General features: G+C 45.8%; 1 protein-coding gene across 3 annotated transcripts in view; it reads right to left on the bottom strand.

The window, feature by feature from the left end:
* The window catches only part of ZFAT (zinc finger and AT-hook domain containing), a 236,298-nt gene that overhangs the window by 153,240 nt on the left and 67,401 nt on the right, over positions 1 to 15,657 (bottom strand). For all 3 annotated transcript variants that reach the window (XR_004435171.1, XM_033202303.1, XM_033202302.1), the window contains one exon: positions 12,369 to 12,620. Coding sequence is in view for 2 of the 3 variants with exons in the window: in XM_033202303.1 (XP_033058194.1) it covers positions 12,369 to 12,620 (252 nt within the window). In the remaining variant the exon portion in view is untranslated. The remainder of the gene's footprint in view (positions 1 to 12,368; positions 12,621 to 15,657) is intronic.

Below are 15,657 nucleotides of genomic sequence, written 5' to 3' on the forward strand. Positions count from 1 at the left end.
AGTACTTCTCCGGTCTCAGGCGTGGTCACCATGACACCGTTAATTAGAGCAAAGGCCCCCTGTGCCATGGGCTGCACCACACTGGATCAATCGCAGAGCCTCCACACTGAGAATCGCTGAACTTCAGACAGCAACTCTACGATGAGGCCACTCCCTTTGCCTCCAGACATCCACCTACCACGTAGTCCCTGAGAGCCCGCAGCCCCAGTGTGACCTCCAAGATGCTGAGGAAGCAAGTCTTCCTTTCACCATTCTGCTGGGGTGGGATTCTGTTCCTGCAAAAGACCCTGAGCACCCTTTGGTAACTAAGAGTCACAGTAAGCAGCAATGCGACAGTGGGGACTGCAGTATCAGTCCTGCTTCTATCTGACATGTCTCTCAGGAACACATAACTGTCACTAGGACTAGAGGTTTGAATTCACATGACTCTGAAGCAGGGGAGTGTGGAGAATCAGAGGACTGGCCAATCGGCAGCAACATCCCTGAAGACTGATGGATCTGCGTGGCAAGAGCTTGAGTTGGGAAGCCCAAGGGTCCTGGACCAGAATCCCTGTTCCAACAGGTACTCTCTAGCTGGGCTTAGGCAACTTCCTTCACCTACCAGAGCCTCAGCTTCTTCATCTAAAAAAGAGAACGGTGCCCTGCCCCGGTGGTCGACTCAGAGCAGAGACACGGTGACCCACACAGCAGCAGAGGCAGATAGATGGTCACACAGAAGAGGAGGCAGCATCACTGGGGAGCCCAGCTGGGGTAGGTGAGCTTCACAATCCCCCTGAGGGAACAGAGAGACCCTCTCATATTGTTTTATACTCAGAAAAGGAAAAAGAAGTGAAACTAAAGGCAGGTAGCCCAGTGCCCAGGAACCAGACCCAAAACCATGCCTGGGCCTGCCTGACCTAAGCCTGGTAGTTAAAATTCAACCCCTGACCTAGAAACTGATGTTATCTATAGATTCCAGACATTGTGTGGAAGGACATTGTGAAACCTTCCGTTCTGTTTTGTGTCACTCTGACCACCAGTGCTCGCAGCCCCTGTCACGTACCCCCTGGCTTGTTCAGTCGATCACGACCCTCTCACGCAGGCCCCTTTAGAGTTGTGAGCCCTTAAAAGGGACAGAAGTTGAGCACCTCACGAGCTCGGATTTTAAGACGCTAGCCTGACGATGCTCCCAGCTGATTAAAGCCACTCCCTTCACTATCTCAGTGTCTGAGGGATTTTGTCCATGGCTCATCCTGCTACACCTGCTGAGCCAAGAATCGGGATTCCACGAGTCTCTGGGACGTTCTGGAGGGGATGGCTCAGGGAAGTTGGGAAGTGTGTGAACACAAGCCTGTAAAGCCCAGCAGCCTGAAGAACGCTGCAGCTTGTTCATGCAGGCCACCTCTGGCCTGCTGGAGCTCCCCATGGGCTCAAGGCTCTAGGGCCCACGCTTCCTTCCTTCTCTAAACAACTCTGATAATGTAGCTTACTGTCATTTATCTGAGCTTTTTATCTGAACTACGTAAAGTATGAGAAGCTACTGGAGTAATAAAGGTCATACGCAGGTGCTTTCACCAGGCAGACATTTGCTGGGACTGCCTAAGTGGAGGGATGGTGCACTCCATAAAGAATGAGACAGAATTCATTAGCTGGCTGAGAGGATAGAAGGGGCTTTCCAGGAAGAAAGTTCTGCCCGCACAACAGATTCCATGAGACCAGTGGGGGCCAATGGCATACAGAGGCAGTGGCCCAAGACAAAGCAGTCTCAGGACAGGGTGAGATCCATCCACGCCCAGCAACAGCAGGGGAGGGGAGGCCACAGGAGGCCCACCGGCAGGAAGCAGCGTGACCCCATGTATTTTACACCATTCTGGGAGGGTGGGCTTAAAGGGAGCAGATTCAGAAGGAGAGTGGCCAGTCTAAGGACTGTTGCAAAACTGTCTGCATTAGAGGTGATGACAGTGGACCCGGGGCAATAGGAGGAAGGAAGAAATGTTGGCAGGACTAGGGACTGGGAGATTTGCAGATGAGACAAAAGGAGGAATTCAAGATGACTCCAAGGTTTCCAATTCAAATGGCTGCATTAGACGGCAAACAAGAGGTAACTTCCATACGTAACCCTTAAGTACAGGTGAAAAAACTGATGGCTGAAGCCGAAATGTGAAAAGCAGGAGAGCAGGAAGAAAAAGAACCAAAGCAGCTGCAGATTCAGAAATGCATGGGAGCAAGTATGGATGGCAGCCAGTCAGCCACAACATGGACTTACCCAGGGCCTCGTCTGAGTCACTGGGCCACTCCACAGAGAAATACAAATGCAAGGTATAAAATAATTAACTTTGGGTTTACCACCCATTAGATATTGCATAGTTCTTGTGTCTGCTCTATGAGAATCGGTATTTTCACTCAAAAGATAATCACTGAGCACTTGCTATGTGCCCGGCACTGTTCTGAAAGCTGCAGACAGAGCCAGGAAGTGACACACTCACACAGAACAAGTTACTTGGTCTGTTTGTGCCAAATCTGCCAAGAACTAGAGTCTGGCCCTGGAATTTGATAAAGAAAACAGAGATGTGTGCCTATTCTGTCCACAGGGAACCAGGCCACGGTGCAAGTGTGGGCTCCTGCCTTCTCAGTTATCAGCTGATAGGGAGACAAACACACAAACCAGCAATTCCAACACAGCGATGCACGTGCACAGCACAATGAGAAGCCCGGATCTGCCGGGAAGCTGAGCACAAGGGAGGGGACTCTGGAGCTAGGCCTGGAAAGGGGAAATAAAGCTGTGACTTGAAGACCAGGAGGAATCACTGGCACAGGAGAGGGTTGTGGCATTCCATAGAGAAGGCACAGATGATGGGATGGAGCCCTGCTGGCTCAGGGGGCTTGTGCATGTGCCAGGATCATTGAAGGTTAAGCATACGGAGGGAAAAGGGCAAACGGACATTGCAATCAAAAAGAATGACACGTACAAGAGATGGTGAGGGCACAGGACACTGGGGGCTTTCAGAGGTTCACTGCAGATCCGGAGGTGGGCAAAGTGGGAGAGGGTAAGAAGTCAAGGTGCAGAGCGAGTAGTGGCTAGGTCCTAAGTGACACAGCAGGTTCTTAAGGAGCTTAGGCTGTCCCGGAACAGCAGTGGGTGTCATGAAGGGGTGCATTCAGAGTAAGGATAAGATGGGTTCATATGCCATAAAGATGCTTAACGCTAGGGAGACAAGGTGGAAGGTGAAACGCATACAGCCAGGGATGCCTAGGAAAATCCACTGAAATTTGGGAATAAAAAAGAAGAATTTCTCTTTACCTTTCTTAACTCATCCTTTTGAAACTTACCATTTATGTGTGTATTATAACACCTCCAGCGTATTAATACAGCAGTCTATAAGTATCTGAGCCAAAAGGCCTGAGTCCACATCCCTGGTCCATTGCTTACTATGGGGTGACACTGGATAGGATGCTTGCCCCAGTTTCCTCATCCATGAAATGGGAATAAAAACAGTAACTGCCTCATAGGGCTTTTATGAAGAGGAAATGAATTAATACCTGTAAGACACTCAGAAGAGAGGCAGGCCCACAGTAAGAACTCTATAGATGCTTATTCAATTTTTAAAATGCAACTTATTACTAAATAAATACTTAATGGGGATAAATCCCCCAGAATATCTGTAAACCACTGGTGTACACAGAGCATGAATTGGGGTAGACAGGCAGACTGGAATGGTCACAGAGTCCACAGAAAGGATGATGGACCCACAAGGACAACGGCAGGGACGGGGGAAGGACTGAAGAGATATTGAGCAGGTAGTCAGTTGACCACGGTAAGTGTCGGGATGTGACAGGGATGTTTCTGGCTAAATGGTGGGGACCAGTCACCAAGATGAAATAGAGGAGGAACATCAGTTGGGAGCTGGACGAGTTTAGGATTGACCACGCTGCATAACTTAAACTGCTTGGGGGACACCCAAACTGAAACATGGGCAAGGAAGATATTTGCAAGACATGAGAACACAGCTGGTGGTAGAATCAGGTAAATGGATAAGAACCATGCGGCCATCACTAGTGATGGTCATCAAGCATTTCCAGGGCTCCCCTACCCTGCGAACGGGGCAGAACTGCACTTCTTGGGCCCTTGATGTCAGGCGGGGCCATGTGATTCCCTGATGGCTGATATGGTTTGGATTTGTGTCTCCGCCCAAATCTCATGGTGAATTGGAGGAGGGGCCTGGTGGAAGGTGATTGGATCATGGGGGTGGATTTCCTCCTTACTGTTCTCATGATAGTGAGTGAGTTCTCATGAGATCTGATGGTTTAAAAGTGTGAGGCACTTTCCCCTTCATTCATTCTCTCTCTCCTGCCACCATATGAAGACGGTCCTTGATTTCCCTTCACCTTCTGCCATGATTGTAAGTTTCCTGAGGCCTCCCAGTCATGCCTCCTGTTAAGCCTGCAGAACTGTGAATCAATTAAACCTTTCTTTATAACTTATCCAGTCTCAGGTAGTTCTTTACAGCAGTGTGAAAACAGACTAATACACTGGCAAGTGAACTGTGCAGAGAAGAAATGACAGATGCTCTTCTGAGCCAAGATGAAACCACCTAGCGCTCTCTTCCCTCCTGTACCATGACCTGCTACATTCAAGATGGTGGCTGCTCTCTCCAGCTGGGTCCCTGAGTGAGCAGAGCCCCTGAGCACCTGCAACACCAACAAGAAAGCAAGCACAGGAATATTGAGCCACTGTGACTCAGGGTAGCTCTGCTATCAGGTGTAACCAGGTCTCCCTTTAATCAGGGACAGTGAGATGATAGGCAGAAGAGAGGCCGCTCACAGAGCAGGTAGGCAGGAGCAGTGGCATGAACTGGACCACGCAGAAGCCACACTCACAAGTACGCACAAGACCAAACATGGCTGGAGACCACTGGGCTTCCACTCACTCAGTTAGTACAGAGGAAAAACTGAGGATTTACAGGCAGCAAAAAGAAACAGACATTACCATTATCCATCTTTCCACAGAGAAAAGTGAGATGTTCAGAAACACATTTTCACCTGCAAATATTCAAACATGACTCACTCCATACCATTTTCAGTCATGGCAGGTATTTATGAAGCCAGCCGTTTTGCTAACACAAATACAGTAGAAGGCAGAGACTTGAAACACTGTAATAAAAAATCACCATGAAGATTACAGATGCATCTTAAGTAAGACCATAAAATGAATGCCTTGTCTTTGATAGGAAGAATTTAATGAGAATAAGAGGAAATGTTCACAACTCTCTTTGCATAAAATGACCCCAGAAAGAACAAGCTTAGAAAAGTTCAGAAGTCACTTTTATAAATTTGACATATTGATTTCTGTAGGCTGCAAAACATTTTCAAAACACCAGCTGTTCTACATAACTCCAGGAAAAAGAAATCTCTTTTCCTGGTTTCTTCTGCCATTCAAATGCAGAATAAAATAAATAAATGTTGAAAACATATCAAAAGAGTTATTTTAACTTGCCATGGTTCAGGGTAAGAAAAAGCTTATTTTGTTTTCTTCTAATTGTTTTAACAAGCTATAGAACCAAGGTCAGTTGTTTGAAATGTCACTAGACTGCTCTTGACAGAGCACATATTAAAACAATTACTCGAGAATTTTCCAAATTGTAATATTGTGCTCGGCAAACTAGGGAACACGGTGCAATCACATGAATGCCAGCCACAAGGCAGCTGGGCATAAGGTCATTTCTGCATATTTTAGAGCTTCAACAGTGGCCAGAAAGGGAAAAACGCCCAGAGTGTCTACCTTTCCATTTGGTATTTGTTAAATTAAAGTCAATTTAGGTCATTAAAATCAATGGAATATGAGGCCATTTTCTCTACAGCTATTCCTGGAGGAAGCCAATAATCTGATTAGAAAGGACCCTGTCTGTCTGCCTTTGCTGAAGAGACTGCCTAATTATTACAGAGTAGAAAATAAGCATCAGGAATCCACACAGGGTGCCACTTCCATTGCTTATAAGGTTAGAGTAAAATATGACAGAGACACGCTGAACTGGAGAAAATCTCCATCCATAAGGTAGAAATGAGAGTGGTCTTAAGGCACAGACATGATCAAGCAAACTGGCAACAGGGCAGGAGTCGGGAGATGCGGGCCCCAGCCAGCCCCAAATGAGTCATGTGACTGGATCACCATCACTTCTGCACCTCAAATTCCTCAGTTATAAAATTAGAACTTAGGTCTAAAAGGTGAGTTCTTTAAGCCAACCGCAAAAGGTCACATACTGTGTGAGTCCATTTACACAGTGTTCCCAAAATGACAAAGTCACACAGTGGGAGAACAGGTTGGCAGGTGCCAGGTGAGGGTGGTGATCGAGGGACAGGGTGCATGGCCCTGTGACTACAGAGCGCTTCTGGTTTCTGGCGGTGAGCACAGCCCATACTTGTGAGTGGCAAATTGGCAGCAAGGCACGCGCACTCTAAGGCCAACGTCCTGATTCTGATACCGTGCTAGGGTTGTGTAGGGTGGAGCCACTGGGGGAGACCAGGTGAGGGACACATGGGACTCTTCTGTATTATCTTTGCAGCTTCCTGTGAATTCATAATTATTTCAAAACACAAAGTTGTATTTTTTGAGGGGTTTTTGAGACTGAACCGCCAGATCTGTATTTTCTCCGTGGACCCTATGACTTCAAATATTTTATCTACTGAATTATATGTATTAAAATAATTCCTTTCCCTAGATTTATTGGTCAAATATATACAGTTGACCCTTGGACAACATGGGTTTGAACTGCAAGGGTGAACTTATACTGAAATTTCTTCCATGTTTCCCACCCCTCCAGAAAGACCAACCCCTCCTCTTCCTTCTCAGCCTACTCAACATGAGGAGAAGGAGGATGAAGATCTCTATGATGGTCCACTTCCACTCAATGAAGAGTAAATACATTCTCTCTTCCTTACGACTTTTTTTTTTTTTTTTTTTTTTTGAGGCGGAGTCTCGCTCTGTCTCCCAGCTGGAGTGTAGTGGCCGGATCTCAGCTCACGGCAAGCTCCGCCTCCCAGGTTCACGCCATTCTCCTGCCTCAGCCTCCCGAGTAGCTGGAACTACAGGCATCCGCCACCTCGCCCGGCTAGTTTTTTGTATTTTTTAGTAGAGACGGAGTTTCACCGTGTTAGCCATGATGGTCTCGATCTCCTGACCTCGTGATCCGCCCATCTCAGCCTCCCAAAGTGCTGGGATTACAGGCTTGAGCCACCGCGCCCGGCCCCTTACGACTTTCTTAATACCGTTTCTGTTTCTCTAGCTTACTTTATTATAAGGAAATGGTATATAATACATATAACATACCAAATATGTGTTCATTGACTATCGGTAAGGCTTCTGGTCAACAGTAGGCTATTACTAGTTAAGTTTGAGGAGAGCCAAAAGCTATACTTGAAAATAACTGTTGACAGTGGGAGGGTGCCCTTAATCCCCAAGTTGTTAAAAAGTCAACTTTATAACTGCCTGACTTCCCAACTTACAGAAAACAAAAATGCAATGTCCAAATGAATCAAAGATATACATAAAATAAAATCATACAGATAACAGACAAATAAATAGAAGCATTTTTTTTAAATTGGAGGGGATATGAGGTAAATTTTGTAAACTATGATAAAAGGGCAAAAAATGTAAAGGATACATCTGACAATACGATACAAACAATGGTGACAATACAGACATTTAAAACTCCAGCAAAATGCAAAAGGAAGAAAAGCAGTGCTACAAAGAAAATTAAAAGACAAACGACAAATTGCAGAAAATATTTTCAGCATATATGATCATTCAAAGGTATAAGTAAAGTGCATGAACAAGGAATGCCCCCAATCACACAAAACCCACCAATAACGAATAACTGGAACAGAGATAGCCTACTAGTGACCAAGGAGCAGTAAATTAAAACAATGAAAGCCAACTGTTCACAAAAGAGACTAGCAAGGATAGAGGCTGACACAACCCAAGATGAAAAGGATAAAGGCCATCTGAGGACATGACCCATGACGGAAAAATAATTGATATGCACATTCTACAGGGCGGTTTGACAATATGTATGCGTGTCAAAATGTAAAATATGTCCTATTTGCATTTTCCTAATGCAAAAGAAAAACAAAGCAATGTACAAAGGAAACTAACAGATACACTTACAGACTGTGTGATCTAGCCAAGCAAACTGCTGAAACTATCTCTGCCTGTTTCCTCTTCTATAAAATGGGAATAACAACAGTGCCTACCTCTTAGCTTCTATGAGAGTTAAAAGAGCTGTTAGCTGTGAAACACTGAGAAACAGCAACTGCAAAATAAAAAGCACTAAAAAACAGCTCGTTAAATAAAAATTTAACAAGCATTACATTATTAGTCATTTAAGGTAATGGCACAAGTGCAAAAAATAATAATAATAAATCTAAAATGCATGCTCGGGACTGTTCACTTGAGTAGTGCTTTTTGATCAGAGAGAAAATTTTAAAACAATTCTAAATGCCTATCAACTAGAGACCAATGAAGTAAAATGAGGTAAGCCCATGCATATGAAGAAATGCTGTACAGCCTTTAAAAATGACAACAAGCAACACTGTTTTGGGTAAGGACACACAGCACAGCAGTCAAAAGCACAGACCCTGGAACCAGCCCACCTCGCTCACAACCAGCTCCACCACTTACGGGCTGTGTAACCAAAGCAAACGGCTGAAACATCTGTGCCTTAGTTTGCTCTTCTATAAAATGGGAATAACAACAGCGCCTACCTTGGCCAGGCACAGTGGCTCATACCTGTAATCCCAACACTTTGGGAGGCCAAGGGTGGTGGATCACCTGAGGTCAGTAGTTCAAGACCAGCCTGGCCAACATGGTGAAACTCCATCTCTACTAAAAATACAAAAAATTAGCCGGGTGTGGGGGCAGATGCCTGTAATTGCAGCTACTTGGGAGGCTGAGGCAGGAGAATCACTTGAACCTGGAAGGTAGAGGTTGCCACTGCACTCCAGCCTGGGCAACAAGAGCAAAACTCCATCTCAAAAAAAAAAAAAAAAAAAATAGTGCCTACCTCTTAAGCTACCATGAGAAGTAAAATGACTATTAGTTGTAAAACATTGAGAACAGCAACTGTCACATAAAAAAAGCGCTAGAAAACAGCTTGTTAAATAAAAAATATTGTGATGAAAAATTTATCTCCCTACATTGAGTGAAAAAAGATCACAGAATATTACGTATAATTTCAGTTCTGAAAAATACATATGTGTGTACACAGAATGGAGGAGGGCCTTCTCTTTTTCAATGTAACAGTCATTGACCCCAGGCAGTGAAATTTTGGAACATTTTTACTTTCTTAGTATTTTCTGTTTCATTACAGGTATGAAAAACTAAAACAAACAAAAGTAATAATATCCAATAGGCATTCTCAGACACTCCTGGAATCTAAGTTGATGTGAGCTTTCTGGGGAGAAATCTGGCAATATTAATATACTTTCCAACCCAGCAATCTGCTTTTAGGAATCGATCCTAGAAAAATCATAACACAAGTCTACAAATACGTATACATACTAACACACACACACCCATTTAGGAATAGTTATTAAAGCATTGCTTACAACAGTTAAAAATGGATAAAAACCTAAGTTTTCATCAATTGTACCCTGGTTGGTACAAACAGAATACTTTATGGCACTGACCGAGCCACATGGAAAGACGGTTTTGGTGAAGGTCTTGAACACGCAGGGAAAGGCTCTGCACTCTGCTGTGATGGGGAGACACTGAGGCACGGTGTTTTAGAGCAGCAGTCCCCAACCTTTGTGGCACCAGGGACTGGTTTCACGGAAGATAATTTTTCCACAGATGGTGGGGTGGAGTGGCTTGGGGATGGAACTGTTCCACCTCAGATCTCAAGCATTAGATTCTCATAAGGAGCATGAAACCTAGATCCCTTGCATGCGCAGTTTACAGTAGGGCTCATGTTCCCATGAGAAGTGAATGTCGCAGCTGATCTGACAGGAGGCAGAGCTCAGGTGGTAATGCTGGCTCACCAACCACTCACCTGCTGTGCAGCCTGGTTCCTAGCAGGCCACAGACCGGTACCAGCCTGTGGCCCAGGGATTGGGGACCTCTGTTTCAGAGAGCTGACGCTAAGGGCAGTGCAGACTGGGGAACGACGGCCAGAGACCCAACTGAACTTCTGGGCCTCCAGGGTCTATGCTGTTGACTTTGAGCCTCAAACCCAGAGCTTGACCTGAGGTCTGGAAGAATGGGAAGCAGAAAAATTTAGTGTTGCAAAAGAGCGAAGTCTCTGATTTCTAGCCATAATTGTGCAGACTCCAGGAGTGTCTCACAGGGAACCTGACAGGAAAAACCCTGTGAAGGTACAAACAAAAGGGATTCTCGAGAAGACAGCACCAAATGGTCGGAGAGAACTGGATTCTCTGGATGGCTCAGGCAGTGCAGAAACTACAGACAGCAGAGCTGCCTCGATGGCTAGCACTGATGAAAACACAACATCATTACCTAGCTGTGCTGGAGCAGGGGGCATGCATGTGTATGCGTGGGAGACAGAGAGAGAGAGAAAGGGGGAGAGGGAGAGAGGGAGAGGGAGAGAGAGAGTGTGCATGCACGCGTAAGAGGGTGGGGGAAAGACTCCAGAACCCAAATCCAGTGATTAACAAATCACTAGAAATCAGAGCTTCGGGTTCAGGGGAGGTCCATCCTAATCCTTCATCTTTCAACCGTTTCATTTCTAAAATTATCTTTATTTCCCAAAAGGACTTTAGGTTCTGAAACATGATACGGATTCTTCTGAAATGACAGCACTCCCGGGCTACAGCTCTCACACGGCAATTACTCAGGCTCCATTTAGGGACAGCTCCACCTCCTTTGATCCTCATGGGTTATTTTCATGAGCCCGTGCAGCCCCACAGGGTTTTACATCATTGCCTTGAGAGTTATTTATGAGAGGGAACAGTGTCTGGTATTTTCTACAACTTGTACAGATGTTGGCAATGAGCCTTGGCCACCAACCTAGATGTTCCATAAATATTAGTTGATGAGTTACTCAATAATTCACCCAAACTATGATCGGGTTTTGCAAACCAAGAGTCTTGCTCATTGCAGGGAGGCATTTATAGTGAAGAATTTAAGAACAGGGGTCAGAGTAGAACGGCCTGGGTTCAAAGGCCAGGTCCCCTTACTAACTAAAGGACCCTAAACAAATTACTTAATCTCTCAGAGTCTAAACGCCCTTATCCATGAAGCAAGAAGGATGATAACAGTACTGTATCCATATGGTTGCGAACGGCTCACTGTAATAGCTGGCATTCACTCAGTGCTTTTGATATGGCAAGTACTACTGGAAGCACTTTACAAGTCCTATCTCACTTAATTGTCAAAGCAACCAGAGGAGACAGTACTGCTTTTATTCCGATTTTACAGATGAGGAAACTGAGGCAAAATGAAGTTAATAAGTGCAGAAGCTGGGATGCAAACCCAGAGAGCCGTAACCCAGAGCCTATGTTCTCAATGAGAACTGCCTCCCACATAACATGGTTAGCATAATACGAAACAGAAAGAACTTAAACACGGGGTACAGTTTGAAGGCTTCAAAAATGGTGCAAGGACCCAACAACAGAACCCACAGCAGAGGCCCCAACCACTCCAGTGCAGCCTTGCTATTTCATTCCTCCGACGAAGGCCACCTGCAGACACGCTACCCCACAGCAACTTCATCCCCTGGTCACATTCATCCACCTTTCAGCCTCTCTTAGAAGCTGCTTCAGAGCTGAAGCCTAGTCAAGAACGTATCTGAAGGAAGTACCTGATAGTCTTTATTTTCTTCACGAATGCCCACCAAAATCTAGTCCTCAGCCAACACTGGCCCATCAAGGTCCCTCATAGGAGCTTTGAGGATCCTAATTGCTGTACTTCGGCCCACATGGCCCCATCCATCCAATAAGACATCCTTCCTTCCTTTAATTCAACACCACCCAAACTGTGACACCAGATTCGCTCCCGACTTTCCATCAGAATGCTCTCTCCTGTTGACAATTTGTTATCCATTAACATGATGCATTTAAAACCTTGTCTTCTGTCCCAGAACATAAGCTCAGCAAAGGTAGAGGCTGTGTTTTACCATCCCTGCAACTCTGAAAGCATCTAGCAAAGCAGCCCCCTGACCTGCATGCCATGGGCATCAACTCCCAGATGACACATTCACTTCAGAGATTACTTACAGTAATAGTCAGTCACCATTAAGAAAATAAGCACTTTTCCAGATGGGTGAGAGCTGAATAAATATGGGCTATTTCCAAGTAATAACCGACCCAGTGAAACATGATATCAGCAGATACACCTCTTCATAAGAAATGGACATGTTCAGCCATTTGGCAGCATTTACCTGCTTCTCCTTCCTCCTCACCCAAATTCAGCACGATAATGCAGATGTGCTTCCGCAGCTGGCGCGTGTTGGAAAACTTCCGACAGCACTTGCTACACTCCAAGCTGCTTGGAGGCAGGCTGTTCCCATCCTCCGGAGCCAGCGGGCTGTCCTCAGTCGGACTCACGATGTTTTCTGCCAGCTCCTCTTCTGTGCTGGGCTTCTTCGTGGACCCCTTAGGCCTGCCTCTCTTCCTCTTCATGACCAAAAACTCTACAGAGGAAACAAGAGGGCACAATGGAGTCACATGAGACCGCACCGCAGGGCTCACGTTCACCCTCCAAGTGTGAGGATATGTTCAGATTTCACGTTTTATTAAAAGTGAAAAAGCTGAAGTGATTCCACAGCTGCAAACAATTATCTTTGGTGCTAATATCATTGCATCTGTGTACTAACGGGCAATCAATGTTCTAATGTTCTGATTCAAGAAAATCAGTTTATTGGCATCTCTGTACATCTTTCTTCAGCAATGCTGGGAGGATTTTAAGTTGCGGCTGTCAACCCCCTGCTCATAAATCCTGCCCCTTGTTAAGCACCATTTCTACTGAAATCCAGTTCTCAGAAACTGCTTAGGGACTTCTCTGCAAAGCGTTCTCATAAGGCTGCTGAGCTTTTCATGCCCTTAATGAGTTACACAACTATTCAGATTATTTCAAGGAGTCATAATTATTAGAGTCAAATAGTCCTGGCAAGAAAAAGAAAAATAATTACAATCTAAAGCCACAAATTATAGCACTAAAGACAATAACAATATTTTTCCAGTTTCCTAGCGACCTAGTGATTTTCAATGGCATGATCACAGCTGCTTTAGAGCAAGTTTAAAATCATTTTACACCTTGTGTTTCTTCTCAATTAGTGTTAATTTTTAAGGCATTCATCTCCAGAATGAAGGTGGGAATTAAGAGGGGTGAGCGGGGCTGGGCGCAGTGGTTCATGCCTGTAATCCCAGCACTTTGGGAGGCTGAGGTGGGTGGATCACGAGGTCAGGAGATCAAGACCATCCTGGCTAATGCGGTAACATCCCATCTCTACAAAAAATACAAAAAAAAAAAAAATTAGTCGGGTGTGGTGGCAGGCGCTTTGTAGTCCCAGCTACGTGGGAGGCTGAGGCAGAAGAATGGCATGAACCTGGGAGGCGGAGCTTGCAGTAAGCCGAGATCGTGCCACTGCACTCCAGCCTGGGTGACAGAGAACAGGGGTAAGCGGGCACTATCTTGGGTACACGTGCATCTGTAGATATGAGGATGTCTCTCAGGTCCCTTCCTGCTCTCTCTAAAGCTGTTGCTCTACGCAGTAGGACACCAGCCACTTTATCTACTGCTACTACCATGAGGACCCATTAAGTAAGTCACTTGTGCTCACAAATCAAAGAGGGAGGCCACAGGGGCAGAAGGGAACAGAGATGGGCAAGACAGTCTGGGGCAGAGTCTGCAGGGACACAACAGCCTGACCACAGGGATTCTGGACAAAGGAGCCTGCCTCGGTATGGGGTACCCAAGACCTCAGGGAAACCTGGCACGAGAATGAGGCAAGAGATTTCCTGGGAAAGGAGGGCTCTTGCTGGAACAGAGCTTCGACCCAACTGCAACACCACTGGTGAGTAGGTCAGCTTCGGCTGAAAGATCCAAACCAGAGCACTGCACCAGTGCAGCCAGTGAGATTCCTGCCTTCACTCTGTCTCCCTGGGGCATGGAGGGCAGGGGAGCAAAAAGCAGGAGAGGGTACTTAACGATAGGAAGGTAAACCAGATAAAACAAGGGACAGAAGGCCCTGGGAGCCCTCCCTAGATTTAAACAAGGAGAACAAAGGCTGTGTTTACAGGAGAACCAGCCCATGTGCATGGGACAGGGGAGGAAAGAAATAGAACGTACAGAGTAAGAAGAAACCATTTCCCTTAAAACTTTCTCCTTATTCTTTTTCACAACAATGTGTACTTGCACAACCTACTGAAGCAGCAATTCATATCAGAGAAGCAGAATTAGCAGAGAGGCTACAAAACACCCACCTCGTGTCATGTCAGCTGAGTTCCAGAAACAGGGTGCCTAACAGTTTACTGAAGTCTGTGGCCCAGGTCTAAACCCAGTGACAGACTCTGCCATCCCGCAGACACAAGCCACTCCCCTGAAACACTCTACGAGGATGCAATTGTGTAGTGAAGAATTAACTTTACCCAAAGAGAAGTCTGGCCTTTGCCCTTGGCTACAGGGAGGTGATTTCTGGGCCCCCGGATGTCCCTCCTGATAGGAGCATCTTTGTTTACCCAGGGACTTTGGCCACCAGACAAACAATGGGATTTATGATGGGGACTTTGGAAAACAAAAGGCATCAGTCAGAACCTACAGGAGAGACAGGGACTAAAAGGCGGCATGTGGGCAGTGTGTCACGGAATCCTAATAAAAACTCGGGATACCAAGGCTCGAGTGAGCTTCCCTGATCAGAAATACTCTTGAGTGCTATCCTACATTGTAGCCAGGAGAGAGGTAACTTTGCTCAGGACTCCATGGGTGGACCAAAAGCTCGTCTGGGACCTTCCCAGTCTGCGACTTTACCCACATACCTCTCTCCCTTTAATTGGCTAATTTGCATCCTTTGAGTATAATCAAATTATAATAATGAGGACAGGGCTTTCCTGAGTTCTGTGAGTTATTCTAGCAAGTTCTCAAAGCTGAGAGAGGCCATAGGGACCTTCCAAATCTGTAGTAGTAAGAAAGAAGTAAGGGTGGTCCAGGAGTCCCCCCTAAACTTGTGTTTGGGATCAGGAGTCTTGGGCGGACTTGCTCGTCTTGCGGAGAACTGTGCCCTTAAGCTTGAGTTTAGTAAACTTACTGTTGCGGGGTACCCAGTGTTTTCTCCACACAGACTCAATGGAGCACACGGAGCCACAGTGCTTGCATGTGCTAGAGCACAGCACAGTGTGCGGTACAGCAGCCATTGTGAGTCTCCCCTCCCCCAGACTGGAGACTCCTCAAAGGCTGAGTCCCTGTCCTGATTACTTTGTATCCCCCTCAGCACCTAACCTGGTGCCCTGCACAGCAGGCAGCCAGCAAGCAACTCTGGGTGAATTAAACTGATGAGCAATGTACAATTAATTCCACAGCAAGGAAGAAATAAAATCGGCCTGAAAGCTTTGGAAAACCTCAAACATGATGGTGACAAAACTAATCTTCCAGCTTGCTGCATCCATAATTCAGATCCTCAAGACCAATTAGCTAGCTAAAAATGAAATATTCATAAATGAACTTGAATAATT

The sequence above is a fragment of the Trachypithecus francoisi genome, unplaced genomic scaffold, assembly GCF_009764315.1.
Source record: "Trachypithecus francoisi isolate TF-2019V2 unplaced genomic scaffold, Tfra_2.0 Lachesis_group7, whole genome shotgun sequence".
Classification (NCBI taxonomy): domain Eukaryota; kingdom Metazoa; phylum Chordata; class Mammalia; order Primates; family Cercopithecidae; genus Trachypithecus; species Trachypithecus francoisi.